This window comes from Tiliqua scincoides, chromosome 1, assembly GCF_035046505.1.
Source record: "Tiliqua scincoides isolate rTilSci1 chromosome 1, rTilSci1.hap2, whole genome shotgun sequence".
Classification (NCBI taxonomy): domain Eukaryota; kingdom Metazoa; phylum Chordata; class Lepidosauria; order Squamata; family Scincidae; genus Tiliqua; species Tiliqua scincoides.
Window position 1 is genome coordinate 190,602,360 of NC_089821.1, and position 16,732 is coordinate 190,619,091.

The 16,732-nt window shown below is 40.9% G+C and overlaps 1 protein-coding gene across 1 annotated transcript in view; it reads right to left on the minus strand.

Annotated features, from left to right (window-relative positions):
• ASCC3 (activating signal cointegrator 1 complex subunit 3) overlaps nucleotides 1-16,732 on the minus strand; it is a 271,099-nt gene that overhangs the window by 159,536 nt on the left and 94,831 nt on the right. The window contains exons 12-13 of the mRNA XM_066612963.1: nucleotides 15,132-15,308; nucleotides 14,007-14,078 (exon numbers count right to left, since the gene is read on the minus strand). Coding sequence (XP_066469060.1) covers nucleotides 14,007-14,078; nucleotides 15,132-15,308 — 249 coding nt within the window. The remainder of the gene's footprint in view (nucleotides 1-14,006; nucleotides 14,079-15,131; nucleotides 15,309-16,732) is intronic.

Here is a 16,732-nt window from a genome sequence, read left to right on the forward strand (position 1 = left end):
AAGTGACTGACACCTTGTTTTGGGGTAGGAGAACTCCATGTGTCCATCAGTTTCCATTCCCAAAGCAAGTTTATATGTACCCCACCTTTCCTACCCAAGAGGCAGCCCAAGGTCCTATACAAAATCTAAACAAAAAGATAAAGACAAACACACACACAAAAATAAACACAACCAACTGAAAACCCTGCTAATTGGGTAAGAGGCACTTTTTCAAGTGAGTGCTCCTTTTTTTAGCAGGGGGAGAGTAACTGGCCCATCTCACCCCAGCAGTGTCCGTTCTAGTGGCTGTCTGCTGGTATTCTTTTGCATCTTTTTAGATTGTGAGCCCTTTTGGGACAGGGAACCATTTAGTTATTTGATTTTTCTCTGTAAACCGCTTTGTGAACTTTTAGTTGAAAAGCGGTATATAAATACTGTTAATAATAATCATAATAATAAAACAGTACAAAATAAACAAAGATCAGCAGCCAATAAAAATCATCCACCACAAACCGAACAAACCAACCAAACTTTTACACAATGCTGAAAGAAGGGGATGGGAACCAAGCACTTGAGTTCAGTCCCCAACAATTTTAAGGACTTTAAATCCCCTTGGGAAGAATTAATGTCACCGATTCTCAAGCATATCTACTTTCTACTGCAACACATCACCCATTCTTACTTTTATAGGGACAACACAGTTACCAAGATCAACAGAGAAGACACTGTATTGCTCTACCATATGATGAGGGAACAACAACAAATGCCTTTCATGGGGGGAAGGGAAGACTCGTATACACAGAAACCTTCTCAAGAAGACAGCTATGTATTTTGAAGATTTATGCCCCACCTTTCTTTCTGAAACATCGCTAAGCAACTTATTATAAATTTTGTAATAAAACATAAAGTTCTAGACAAGACTTAAACCTGCCATATTTGGGGGGGGGGTAATGGGGAAAATATTCAGTCATGTGAGGTTCCAGCTGCAGTTTCACATGGTACAATCCAGAAACAGGCTGAAAACTCATATACTATTTGTGAGAGGAAAACCTAAATCTTGTTCATTTACCATAGAAGAGTTGGAAGACAATGGCCAGTGCAAAATAGCTATAAGGCATTCATTCAGACAGAAAAATGTCTGTACACGTCTAGAATGAATGACCTGCTGTCAATCAATTTTAGTGAGCAAGCTTGTGTTATATCATCATAAAAGAGAAGAATTAAAAAATGCTCTGTATTCCCTGCCTCTACACCATGCAAAATTTTATAAACCTCTATTATGTCTCTCCTTAAGCTATTTTTTCTTTGTAAACTAGAACAGTATGTGCAACATGGTGTTATGCTGCTGGAGTTCTGTGGCCCTTCAGAGTTTTGGAGTGGCAGGGGAGTTGTAGCAAAGTAATCTACGTGTGTTTACAGAATACAAACTTTATTTAATGGCATTTCACACATGCAGTTTCAGCACTGATTGAAGGCCACAACACATGGAACTTCCAAAACATATCCTTTACTTTCAATCTACTGAGTGAGCACATAAAACAGAACATAACTACAGGCCTAATAGGGTTAAATTTAGCCTGTCCTAACTATGTCAAGAGAATTTTTATTTCAGTGGCTAACCTCTGTGCATTACATTATGCAAATAAGTTGGGAAAAGTAATTTGGAATAGAGAAAAGTGGTTCCACAGCTACAAGCTGTGTAATTAGATCTGTACTCTGAAGTTCAAAGCTAGCTCTGGTGTCTCAAGAGCAGAAAGCTTGTGTAGCTTTTCTCAGGAAAAAAAAAACTAAGCTTTCAAATGACAAAATATGCAAGCAAAGCACAAAGGATATGTCTCCAGGTTAGCTCTACAGAATTCTATGAATATCTGGAAAAAAAATTAACAATTTCTTGCAGAAGACACTTTCCTTTTATGTAACTCAGAGTTTATATCAGAGTGGAATGAGAAATTTATACCACAGTGATTCTTCACAAGAAGAGAAATGGATTTTGCTAAAGTATCAAATAATATTTTTCCCCAGTATGGAAAACAGTGCATTTGGTTATACATGCAAGCTTGCTTACACAAAGTTCTGCAAAGGATAGGGACAAGAGTGACAAGAATATCTGCTGAGGCTACAAATGTTTCTTAATGGCTACTAGTCATGACAATTTTGAGCCACATTCAGGTTCAGAGGCAGTATTTTTCCCCTACTAATTGGGTTCAGAGGCACTTTTTCAAGTGGGTGCTCCTTTTTTTTAGCAGGGGGAGAGTAACTGGCCCACTTCAGCCCAACAGTGTCTGTTCTAGTGGCTGTCTGCTGGTATTCACTTGCATCTTTTAGATTGTGAGCCCTTTTGGGACAGGGAGCCATTTAGTATTTGATTTTTCTCTGTAAACCGCTTTATGAACTTTTAGTTGAAAAGCGGTATATAAATACTGTTGATTGATTGTTGATTGAATACTGCACAAGTTGCAGGGGAGATATCTGCCTATAAGTCCCACTTCAGGGCTTCCCAAAGGCATCCAGTTTGCCAATGTGGATGGCAGGATGCTAGACCAGATGGACCTTTGATCTAATCCAGGAGGGCCCTTCTTGTTACCTGACTGACATAGACCATTGCCTTTTGAGAGTGTTAATCCTCATCACACCATCACTCTAATGCAGCAGTTCCCAAACTGTGGCTACCCGGGAAACCATGGAAGGCAGCCAAGGGAGCCGCACAATCCTGGTGAAAAACCCACCGCCCTATACAATCTATAGGATTGTAGTCTAAATGTCGAGCTGCAGCCAGTGGCTCAATAGGTCAAGGAAGCCACCAGTCAAAAAAGTTTGGGAACCACTGCTCTAGTGGGACAGCTGATCACCTTCAGAATCTTTCAAGTGATTCGTAGAACACTGCTGACCCAAGTCAGAGGCTGTTCCATCAAGAGTCCATTTAGGAAGCTGATCAACCACTTGATTTCAGTCATTATTATTATTTAGGTCCTCTGCAAAAAGGAGGTATTCCTACAGATTAAGTGGGTGGGCAGATCAGAAGGCAGTATTTCAAACCTACCATGTTTCCCCGAAAATAAGACCAACCCCGAAAATAAGACCTAGTGTATTTTTTGAGAATTGCTGAAATAAAAGACCTACCCCGAAAATAAGACCTAGTTGTGATCAGGGCCGGGGGGGAGGGGTCCTTGGGCAGGGCGGGTGGACAGCGTGACCGGGAACAATGCACTTAGAAAGCGCCTGCTGTGCTGCCTTGGGCAGAGGTCGCTGAGGAGGAGCTGAGGCGGGAAGCAGCAAGCGAGGCAACCCTGCCTATCGGGTTCTGAGGCACTCCACACATTCCAGGGAGCAAGTCCCATTAACTATAAAGGGACTGACTTCCAAGTAGACAGGCAGGCAGGCATCTCCCGCGTGCGCCACCTAGAAAGTGCCTGCTGTGCTGCCTTGGGCAGACGACACTGAGGAGGAGCTGAGGCGGGAAGCATGAGTGAGGCAACCCTGCCTACTGGGCAACCCTGCCTACTTGGAAAAGATCGGTTTATGTCCCAATCCCAAAGAAAGGCAATGCCAAAGAATGTTCAAACCACCGCACAATTGTGCTTATTTCACATGCTAACAAGGTTATGCTCAAAATCCTGCAAGCTAGGCTTCAGTAGTATGTGGACCGAGAACTACCAGAAGTTCAGGCTGGTTTTCAAAGAGGCAGAGGATCTAGAGATCAAATTGCCAACATTAGCTGGATTACAAAGAAAGCAAGGGAGTTCCAGACAAACATCTACTTCTGCTTCATCGTCTATGCGATGTCAAAGCCTTTGACTTTGTGGATCACAACAAATTGTGGCAAGTTCTTAAAGAGATGGGAGTACCAGACCACCTCATCTGTATTTCTTTACCCAGCGTGTAATTAGTTTGTGGAACTCTTTGCCACAGGAAGTAGTGATGGCATTTGCCTGGATGCCTTTAAGTGGGGATTGGACAAATTTCTGGAGGAAAAGTTCATTACGGGTTACAAGTCATAGTAGGTATGTGCAAGCTCTTGGTTTTAGAGGGAGGCTGCCTCTGATTGCCAGATGCAGGGGAGGGCACCGGCATGCAGATTGTGTCTGCTGTCTTGTGTGCTCCCTGGGGCATTTGGTGGGCCACTGTGAGATACAGGAAGCTGGACTAGATGGCCTTTGGCCTGATCCAGCAGGGCTCTTCTTATGTTCTTATGTCTCCTGAGAAATCTGTATGCGGGTCAAAAAGCAACTGTTAGATCCGGATATGGAACAACCGATTGGTTTAAAATTGGGAAAGGAGTACTCTGGATTACTGTGTGAAATTGGGAATGGAGTGCTGTGGTCCATGGGGTCACAAAGAGTTGGACATGACTTAGGGTGCAATCCTAACCCCTTAAGTCAGTGCTTTCCAGCACTGCCAATGGGGCATGTGCTGCATCCTGCAGTTGGGTGTCACTCACGGAGGCCTCCTCAAAGTAAGGGAATGCTCGTTCCCTTACCTCAGAGCTGCATTGCCCTTATGTCAGTGCTGGAAAGCACTGACATAAGGGGTTAGGATTGCGCCCTTAATGACTCAACAACAACAACAACAACAACAACAACAACAACAACAACACCACCACCACCACCACCACCACCACCACACTGCACTAGATAAATACTAAGCTGGTACTTAGGTCTCAGGCTGAGACTTGTATCAATTGCTCAACATCAGTAAATAACTGTGTTTCATGTAGTTTGGAATAAAAATAATAATTGAGGTCATTGCAAAATCAAAGGGAGATTCACAATTAGACACTCTAAATACATTCAGCCTTCAAATAAGTACATTAAGTTACTATTTTATTAGCCAAAATAACTATTTTATTTATATGTATACAAATAACTATGATAGTCACACAGTTGCCCATACACCTTCCCACGGGCTCTTGTATTAGCTGCCTTGAGACCTGCCACTGAAAGGTGGGATAGGAATGAATGAAATGTGAAATATATCACTTTAAGGATAATGGAAAAGATCTACCCTGCTGGTAAGAGGATAAGTTGAGTTCCAGAGGACACGGTCTCTGTCTCTCCCTGATCCATTCAACAGTCGATGTTAACAAATCTTCAGTGCCTCACAACAGCAGCAAACTCTTTTATCTCCAGTGTTTTCCACTGCAGACCCCGAAATCTCTTCAGTCATTACTTCCACAACCTCTTTTGAACTCGAAAAGCTTTCTTCAACTCACATATATTTCACTACCCAAAGCAGAACTATTTAAAAGTTACAGTTCAATTTTATTTCAGTTCTATAAAACAACAGCTGATAACCAGCTAGCAAGACATCTTTATCTCCTGCAGCATGCACGTTTTACCTCTTGCAATCTAGATTTACAAAGCTGTTCTTCTCTGCTACATTTGTTGAGAGGCAGGATGTCCTTCAGTGAGCACTCCATTAAGCTACATAACACATCTGATTTGACTACCAATTTTCTTTGAAAGGTATACTACTGACAGTAGCCTACAGATTTTGAAGCTAATTAAGCACATTGAAATGGCCTGTTGTTCTGGCCAGTTCCATTTAAAGAACTACTCAGTCTTTATGTCATTACTACAATGGTCTAAAGATTACAGTACTGGCTGTTTAGAAAGACTTGCAAGTGCAGAGCCTCTAAACCAGAACAACAATAGTGACTTAAGGCAGGACACCATTAAAGAGCTCAACTTGTGATAAAATATGCTTTGCAAGAAATCAGCTGCAGATCAGCTGTGAAGTTACAGTCACAGGGGATCCCTATTATATATTTTTCCTGCATTTAAGTCTTCCACTTTTCAGGAACTAGATATAAACATTCCCTACACTTACATCCCTTACTGCTGTAGTCCCACCTACATATCTTCTCTCTTCTCTGAGCTTTTAAAGAGACATCCCCAATATAGGCAGCCCACATATCTGCTGTTTTACTGATCCACAGTTCTCAAATCCCCACCACCACCACCACTGCACTCATGACTCACTTCTCTTTGGAATAGGAAGCAAACAGCAAGAACCTAGACTCATAGCTGCCAGAGGAACTCTACAGGAGATGATGGTGAGAACACGAACAGGAAGCTGTCTGCTGTTCTCACTATTGCCTCCTGTAGTGTTCCTCTAGCACACTGTTACCCAAACTGAGTCGGGACCCACTAGGTGACTTGCAAACCAATTTCAGGTGGGTCCCCATTCATTTCAATATTTTATTTTTACTATATTAGAGTTGACGCTACCATGGTATGCAACTGCATTTGGGGAAATGTTACAAACCTGTACTTTTATAATTTAAGGTCTTTGTTACTAAAGTGTGTGTGATATGTTTATCTGTAGTGGCACGTATGAATCACATATGTGAGAATGGACAAGAGTGGAGTAGGAGAATGTACAATCAGTACCATAAGGAAGCACAAACAAAACAAAAACACACTTTTTTGTGGGATTCAGCCTCTTGGGACTATTCTGGATGCAAAACAGAGAAGTTATTTGAAAACCTAAGCTGTCTTGTTGACAAGAAACAATTCTAGCTGAGCGGTTCTGAAAACACAGTCCCAGAATATGAAAATCCAGAATCTACTTGCATTAAAAAAAATTCCAGAAAACACCATGCACAAATTAGGAGTGCATACACTGTGGTTTATAAATCAGGAGACATTCATGTGGGAAATTAGAGTAAGTTGCAAGCAAGTCAAAATTAAAATGTAATCGTTAGTACAGAAGGCACTACTCAGCATTGTCACTGCTATCCAATCCTACATCTTATATAAACAAATAAATAAAAAAATTAATCACTGTAATGTGCAGAGGAACTAATGTAAGATATTCTTAGCAGCATTTCTTACATTGGTATCATTGAAAAAACTAAATAAATCTATCAATGAAAGTGTTAAGAATGTACACAATCAACTCCAAAATGCCATGTGCAAAATGCCATATGCATGATGAAAGCATCATGCATTTCAAATGCACTACTCTGAGCTGTATTTCAGAGAAAACGTAGTTACCGAAGAAGCACCGAACAACATTGAGTGCCTGCCTGTGTTGGATGAGCTTGACAGTGAACCGACCCTAGAAGAACTTCCCATAGCCCTGGACTCCCTTGCCTTTGGCAAGGCACCCAGGAAAGACAGCATCCCTGCTGAGGTCCTAAAGTGCTGCAAAGAGATCATCGCCACTGAACTGCATGAAATCCTCTGTCTCTGCTGGAGAGAAGGTGGAGTACCTCAAGACATGAGGGATGCAAACATCATCACACTGTACAAGAACAAAGGCGACAGGGGTGACTGCAATAACTACTGTGGCATCTCTCTCCTTAGCGTTGTAGGAAAGCTGTTTGTCCGAGTTGCACTAAAGCGGCTCCAGGTACTTGCAAAGAGTGTCTATCCAGAATCGCAGTGTGGATTCCGAGCCAACAGGTCCACCACTGATATGGTATTCTCCCTTAGACAACTGCAGGAGAAATGCAGGGAACAATGACAGCCACTCTTTATAGCCTTCATAGATCTCACAAAGGCTTTCGATCTGGTCAGCAGGGACGGCCTCTTCAAGATTCTCCCCAAGATTGGATGTCCACCCAGGCTCCTCAGCATCATCAGGTCTTTCCACGAGGACATGAAGGGCACTGTAGACCTTGACGGCTCCACATCAGACCCCTTTGACATCCGAAGCGGAGTGAAGCAGGGCTGTGTTCTTGCGCCAACCTTGTTTGGGATTTTCTTCGCTGTCCTTCTGAAGCAGGCCTTTGGAACTGCAACAGAAGGCATCTATCTTCGGACCAGATCAGACAGAAAGCTCTTCAGCCTCTCCAGACTGAGAGCAAAGTCCAAAGTCCAGCTGAAATGTCTGCATGACTTCCTCTTTGCCGACGATGTAGCTGTCACCGCCCACTCTGCCAAAGATCTTCAGTAGCTCATGGATCGTTTTAGCAAGGCCTGCCAAGACTGTGAACTGACAATCAGCCTGAAGAAAACACAGGTCATGGTTCAGGATGTGGACTCACCTCCCTGCATTACAATCTCTGCACATGAACTGGAGGTTGTCCATGACTTTGTGTACCTTGGCTCAACGATCTCCAACATTCTTTCTCTCAATACTGAGCTAACAAATGCATTGGTAAAGCAGCTACCTCGTTTTCCAGACTCACAAAGAGAGCATGGTCCAACGAGAAGCTGATGGAACATACCAAGATCCAGGTCTACAGAGCTTGCTTCTTGAGTACACTTCTGTACTGCAGTGAGTCATGGACTCTTCGCTCACAACAGGAGAGGAAACTGAACGCTTTCCACATGCACTGCCTCCGACGCATCCTCGGTATCACCTGGCAGGACAAAGTTCCAAACACCACAGTCCTGGAATGCGCTGGATTCCCTAGCATGTATGCACTGCTGAAACAGAGACGCCTGCGTTGGCTTGGTCATGTTGTGACAATGGGCAATGGCCGGATTCCAAAGGATCTCCTCTATGGAGAACTCGTGCAGGGAAAGCGCCCTACAGGTAGACCACAACTGCGATACAAGGACATCTGCAAGAGGAATCTGAAGGCCTTAGGAATGGACCTCAACAGATGGGAAACCTTGGCCTCTGAGCGTCCCACTTGGAGGCAGGCTGTGCAGCATGTCCTCTCCCAGCTTGAAGAGACACTTGGCCAACAGACTGAGGCAAAGAGGCAAAGAAGGAAGGCCCATTGTCAGGGAGACACACCAGGGACAGACTACATTTGCTTCCAGTGTGGAAGGGATTGTCACTCCCGAATTGACCTCTTCAGCCACACTAGACACTGTTCCAGAACCACTTTTCAAAGCGCGATATCATAGTCTTTCGAGACTGAAGGATGCCAATGATGAATTCCATTTTGTGCATATACGTATGTTCCACTTTCCCTCTATAAAGGAGTTCATGACAGAGAAATAAACATATTAAAACATCCCTTAAACCTTTAAGCCCTATGCCAAAGACAGACATCAGCAGAACAGGGTTCCAATTGGATAGTCCAAATAAAGAACATTTTTGCCTGTCAAAAAAAATGGCACCTTGATGCCAAATTCTTCCCCCGTAGCACGTACAAATATTCACTAGTAGCAGTTAATGATATGGTCCTAGAGTGGGACAGTTTGCGTGTTGATGCATCAGTGAAGTGAAGAAAATCATAATATTATGGCATTGTATCAGCAACTATTTCTACATGCTAAAAGGAAGGCTCCATATGAGGATGATAGCAAAAATGGCATTCAGAGTTGTACAAATACCATGTAGTACAGTAGAACCTCTTTAAGTTGACCACCCAAGGGACTGAGGAAATTAGTCAACATAAGGAGGTGGTAAGCATATGGAAAAAAAGGCATTTAAATATTATCACGTTTAGCTCCCAGGACAACAAATGCAAGCCCAAGCTATTATTTAGATTGGACTTTTAAAAGTTTTATTGCAAATATCAATGAGAATTGATCCTCTTGTGATGCTTACTATTTATCTCATCTATATCTATATCAAGAGACAGAGAATAAACAGCCCACAATCAGTGTTTAAAGAAACCCCTGAAAATTCATAAGCTTAAAAAAAATTGTAAGTTTTAAAAAAATACTTGGTTTCATAGCAGACAGGCAGACCAATGCTATCCCTTGCCAGCCCATAGCATGTAGCATGTTACATAGCCTCAACAGCTAAACAAAAACACTTTTTTACTTAGGCTGCCTGGCTTCCACTGAGTCTCCTCAGATTCACTAAATGCCAGAAGGTGTTTGATACGGTCCCTCACTAAAAGCTGTTGAGAAAACTCCACAGTTGGGGAATAAGAGGACAGGTCTTCTCATGAATTGGGAACTGATTGAGGACCAGGAAACAGAGTGGGTGTCATTGGGTAATTGACAGAAAAAGTGGAGAGAGGTGGAAAGTGGAGTGCCTCAAGGATCTGTCCTGGGACTGGTGCTTTTCAGCATCTTCATATGGTGGCACTGGTGATGGGAACCAAAGTGAAAGGACAGTGGCTTCACTATGCACAAGCAACCTCATGTCCCTCACAACTTGGTACATGTTCAGGTACAATCGACAGCCGGCGCAGGTCTGTCGGCTATGTGCAGTGTGCCCACCTATAAAAACCCTTTCGCACACGCACTAGCAGGCGTAGGGGAGGGATTGTCACGTGGCTTCTTGCTTTTCCAAGATGGGACAAACCAGACAAAACACAGGCCCACAGTATCGTGTTCAGTGGGCACCTTAAGGAGGGTAAATTAATACTCTGTGCAATGGTCGAAGTGGTCAAGATACAACTTACGGAGGTGGTCAATACAGAGAGGTTGGTCTCCCATAGTGTATATGCAGTGTCTGTCCATAATGTGAAAATCTGGTCAACTTAATGAGGTGGTCAATATAGTGAGGTGGTCAACTTTGGAGGTTCTACTGTATTTCTGTTCTAAACGGTTGTGCTGAGCTTTAGCAGTTTCTTTCAGGAAAGAGGTTACACTTGGTAAAGGAACTTAAGGACAGACAAAAGAAAATATTTCTTTACTTAGCAAGTAATTGGTCTGTGGAACTCCTTGCCACAGGATGCGGTGATGGCATCTGCCCTAGATGCCTTTAAAAGGGAATTAGACAAATATCTGGAGGAAAAACCCATCACAGGTTACAAGCCATGATGTGTATGTGCAACCTCCTGATGTTAGAAATGGGCTATGTAAGAATGACAGATGCAAGGGAGGGCACCAGGACGCAGGTCTCTCACTGCCTTGTGTGCTCTCTGGGGCATTTGGTTAGACACTGTGAGATACAGGAAGCTGGACTAGATAGGCCTATGGCCTGATCCAGCAGGGCTGTTCTTATGTTCTTAACATACTCTCTCACTCCCACTAGGAAACTATACTCTCAATGTTTTCATGTTCTGCTGCAAGGCTGCCCTCTTCCACAGGACCTATGAGAGGAATTTTATCAGGGGGTACAAAAGTTCTTCTGGGCCCCATCCCAAAGGGGGGGCAGTGGAAACAGACAGACTGGGGGAGGGCAAAATAGGGCAAGGGGAGGGTGCTGACAACCACAATAGTCTTTGGAGCCCAGGTCTACTAGGCTTCTTGATGCAGAGCCCACGTCTACCTGACCATGTAACACTGGCAGCTAAAGTAATATTCAAAACCAAACACACTCCTAAGTCTCTATAAAATCTTTGAAATAGAGAAAATCCATTGCAGAAAATTAGCATCATCGTATTTTGGCTCACACTGGAATGGACCAAAATGAACTTCTGAAGTAGCTGTAGCCCCACAGCTGGGTCCCTGAGCTTCTAAACACTCCTTCATGGTTATGGGATCCACAAGCCAAAGAGCATTCCTGGACCTGGTGTGCATGGCTTGCAGCAGTAGTTAACACTGCATGCATGTGGTTGTGCCCTGGCATCATGCGTAGGCAGCGAGTTCAGGTGAGAAAGGAAAATGTCCGATCCGAGGAACTTCCTGGGCCCCCTCCTTTGGCTCTTGGGCCCCCTTTCTGACCCTGGGCCTGGGTACAAATTACCCCCTTTACCCCCTCTCCTCGGCACTGCTCTTCCATGCTTCCCAAATGGCAAACAGAGAGAAGATAACAAATCAGAATTAATCAATAGACTATCAAAGTAGTCATATGGGAAAAAATAGTTAACTATTTAGAAAGGGAAAAGAACATTGGCTGATGTCATTATCAAGATCTCGAGCACTGTTGTTTCAATTAGGGCAGTTCCACAAAAAGTTTTGAATCAAAATCTTCATGAAATAGGGAATAATCTCGTACAAAGTTCGTCTTAGAAACCCACACTACAAGAATAGGCAAGTTAACTCTGTAAGCTCCAGAAAGCCTCTCTTACTAATTTTGGCAAGGTTCCAAAAAAAAGAAAAGAGGCACAGCAAGACTAAGACATCTATTATTATCCCTTTCAGCAAGCAACACAGGAAGTGGGGGGTTCCGGGAAGAATGCTATCGCCGCACTTGCACTGACTAATTCAAAGTGAAGCCTACAAACGAGATGTCTCATTAGTCTGAACAGATGGATAAAAATTAAATGCTGATTCGCCAACTTTAATTTCCCAGTAGCCACGAAGAGCTCGAAGTCTTGCAGAGTAGGACAGTTGAAAAATCAACATGAAAAGATTTTTCTCCATCTGTCGAAACACATGCCTCTGTAGAATACAACTACCTCCCACTGTCCATATTCTTTAATAATGATAATGCACATGACAGCTATTAAAATCTACCAACATACAACTTCAGCGGAATATCACACTAGAGCCTGTACTATAGAGCCTTAACAGCATGAATAGTATAAGGGTGAATTATGCCTTGTTGCTATGTTCTTTGAGGGAAAGGTGAGCCTACAGAAATAATTGTTATATTTATAGTTAGTTTTGTATTCATTATTTCAAGATTCTTTCTGTGCAGAAAAAAGTATTGATAAAGCATGCCAACTACAGGAAGGTAGGTAATAATTCTAATCCTAGATTTAAGTACAGTGCAATTCACTGACATCAAAATACTTCTTGGTGGCTACTTGATTTTCAAATTGCCAAAAGGTGACAGCACTGACATTTTAGTTCTTTGAACTAATGTAAAATGAATACCAGAATCAGATCCTTCAGTAAATTAATGATCATCATTTGGGCATCTTCATGTTATACATGTCCTACATCAAATGACTACTTCTGTAGTCCATGTGAGTAGGAAAACCAGTGAAATTAGGTTTGAAGACCCATCTCTTTCACTGGCCTTTGGGGTGGGAGGTACTCCCTAGGGACCCCTTAAAATAATGTACAGCAGCATAAAAATTATCTGTCTGCTCTTTTATTGTTGCTATTTTTAAAATCATTTTTATGGTTTTAATCTTAATAGTTTATTCTGAGGTATTTATGTTTTGTTGTATACAGCTTTGGGTTTTTAGAAAAGCAGTATAAAAATCTTTTAAATAAATAATCTGCCATTACCCTAACTACAGCAAAAGCTGCTCACCTGCAAGTAATGAAGAAAACCAAACCTATCTCACCTAAAAGATAAGAGTTTGCCGTGCCTACTGACTCACTTTTTCTTACAAGCTAATACTTTTATTACTGCTGTCATTTGGTTTGATTAGCAAGCTTTTATTTAAATATTAAATTATTAAATTTAATATTTTTATTAAATGTTTTTAATATTTAATGTAATATATTTATATAATAAAATATAAATGTTCAAGATTGATATTTGACCTATTAATCTTAAAGTTCCTAGGCCATTCATACATAGGAGGACATTTCTCCATGCCTCTCCAAGATATACAGTAAAGTCTTTATACATTTTCCTCATGAGGAAGTGGAACATCTCTATTCCTAGACAGCCCTTGAGAAGAAGGAAGATGAGCTCAGCTGAACCACAGAGGGAGACCTGTCAGATATGTCAGGGAGCCTTATCAGGGGAGGGGAAGTTCTAAAAGCTGTGCTAAATAGTATATTTGGATAACTGGCAACTGCCATTCCCTGTACATGCCAGGCAATGTGACTTTTACTGTACATGGAAAAGTACATTTTTCCACTAGAGCGGGGCACTACCCACACCAAAAAAACATGAGGCATGGATTTGGGTCTGGAGAACCATAACTTTTTAAAATCATGAACTTGATCTGTGACATTACAACTTCCTACAAAACCCCCACCCCAATCAGAGCAGGCACTGACAATATGAAGTTGAGGAAAGAGGGCTTAAGTCTTCCAGTTCATGGGGCAATCGCCACCACAGCTCAATCAGGGGAAGTAAGTTCTTGCTCATATTTCCGTATGGTAGAAGGAGAACAAATAACAAATGACAAGTGGAAAGGAATTTTATACACTCCTGCACATGCATTCCATAGTTTGACTTTGCAGATTGCCTTACATGCAACTTTCATTTTAAAAGCTTTTCACTGTTTCTGAAAATCTCTGAAGGATGAATCAGCAAGTGTATCAACAGAATAAAACAGAGGGAAATCAAAGTATTTATGTGTGCAAACAATAAATCCTTCTTGATATTATTCATGAACAGGGTCTAACTGAAAGCCAATCATTTAAACATACCTGATGTCCAGCTGTTACTTGCTTCAAGACATTTTCATAACAAACTTCATCCATATTATTCAGTTGCTGAACCTAAGCAATACAATGCAAATATTTTATTGTATTGTCTAAGTGTGAACCTTGCTTTTTTACTACTGCATTAGAATCTCTAATACAGCAAACATTTTTAGAAACCCACTGCTACTGATAAATGCAAACACGTGATCTCAAAATAATTGCGAATTTATCTTTGACGGAGATACTGTGAAAACACATAGTACTGTATATATACCCCTACTGGCTGGGCAAAGACACTTTTTCAGGTAGTGCTCCTGTCACATTTACAAGGGGGAGAGTAACTGACTCCATTCAGCCCAGTGAGGTATCTCTTTTAGAGATTGTTTCCCAGTGTTCCTTCTGCATCTCTTTGCACCCTCGTGGGATAGGGAACTATTTAATATTTGATTTTCTCTGTTCACAAAGCCACTTTGTGAACTTTTTCTGTTGATTCTTTATATAATAATTCACAAACATATTGAATTCTTAATATATAAGATTCTTAACAACATAACAATAACATATTCATAATAATAATAAACATTAAACATAAGTAATTAGAAATATATTATATTAGAAATAGAAATATAAAGCAAAGAATTTGTTAAAGCAAACAATACTGAATTTATTTAGTAGCATATATAGGCCCAAACAGACAACTGCCAATAGACATGATCTGGCTTGCAGCAAAGCTGGGTGTGGTTCACATGGATATAAATATATAAAATAAATAAATAATGACTGAATCGTTGAGATAATACAAGTGATTCACTCAATAGTGTTCAAAATATAAGAACTAAATATTATTTATAGAATGCCATCAATGTACCTAGCACTTTACTAAATACAAAAACAAAAGTCTCCTCCAGAGTGTCAAATTGATAACTAAGTCAATAACAGAAGGAAGAGGAGAGAGAAAGGTAGCAAGGGACGAATATAAGCTAATGTAATTGTATGTACTTGGGCATGGGTACAGTTTAAGTTGAAAATATCAGAGGGGCAGTTACTACTTCAGATCAGAGGACAGGATACATACTGCTTTAACATATTTTTCAATGTGTTTTTCCAACATTCTTTCGATATACTTACCTTATTGGTTGTCTTGATTCCTATGAATGTCTGTCCAAGAGGAACAGGTCGAAAACGGCCATCAAAGTAGAACAGACCAATATAGGGGTTAACATGGAGAAATGTAGCAACATCATGGTAATTGGGTAATGTAGCTGAAAGGCCCAAGATCCTAATCATGCTCTGTGTTGATTCAACCTGCAAAAAAAAAAAAAATGTATATATACAATACTATTCTCAATTTTATCAGACACAAAGTGAATATAAAAAAGACATACAGCTACAGAAAATATTTGACAATTATTTCTTATATTTTGTCTACAAAATAGGCATCTACAAAACAGCCTCTCAAACAGGGTACTAAGAACTGTTCTGAAATGGGTAGGCTAGTTTTCTACAGCAAAATGGATGAAAGAAACAGAGTTCAGGACAGAAAGACAGCACGAAGAAAGTAGGTGTTAGAGGGGTTGGCAGCACTGAACAGCTGGAGCAGGGTAGAGACTTTTTTTATTCCAGGTCAAGTAAGATCATTCTGATATTCACCTGAGTGAGGTAGTAGTTCTATGGAAACTTGCTATTAACTTGTATAACCTTAGGCAAAGGATAGCTTCAAGAAACTTGGTTGAAAATAGCCTCATGGAAACAGCTCTGCTTTGAAAATTAAGACTTGACAAGACTTGCTTTTGATAATAAAAAAAAGAGCAATTTAATTTGTACACCAAGTTGTCTGAAGGCAAGTCTGTTCCACATTAGGGCAAGAACACCGAAACAGATTTGAGTCAAAGAGCAATCCTGTCACAATTTATAGGCGTGTCTAACTGACAGGTAACTGTGACAAAATATGGACACCATATAATTTCTGCAATTACTGAAACTAGTGCATAAAAAAGGGAAAGGAGCACTGGCAATTTTTATGGTAGTATCCAAAGTGCTTTATAGTGCCACCTACTTTTATTGCAGCAAGTGGGGGGGGGGGGGAAGACTGGGTACAGCTAGTTCCCATATTAGGAATGGTTAATTTTAATTTTTATATATCTTAGAAGGTACACCATTATTCTATACATTTTAAATCTGCAAGATTTTAAAAATCCAAAGAATGTATTGATGAATATGATTAATTTAAAATAAAACTCTACATGCTGAATAAGTTTAATGTCAGGGGCATTAGATAACATGACAACATCAAAGCCAATAATCTCTATTTCTCAGCAGAGAGAAACATCTTATCGTTGGCAATGTCTTATTGTTGATGAGAACTTTATGGTGGGATTTCTTGGAAGTACTGTGTAAGTCTTTTGGGCACAGTCTATAAAGTTAACTGGAGGCACACCTGGATATTTTATTCCACTTGACACAAAATGAGTACTATTAAATTATCATAAAAGAATGGTCTCTAGAATTAGTATCTACCTTGCTAACAGGAAAGTATAGATGCCAACTGAGGAAAAAGTAGAAGGCTTAAACTATTGGAATGGTTCCACTTGGCTTGGGCAACAGGTGTATGTTCAAGTTGACACATATTGTTAAAACAGTGGTTCCCAACTTTTAGGAGGTCAGGGACCATTAAGGCAAGATTTGGAGACACTGAGGACCACATGCAACCCATCACTCCCGCACACAAA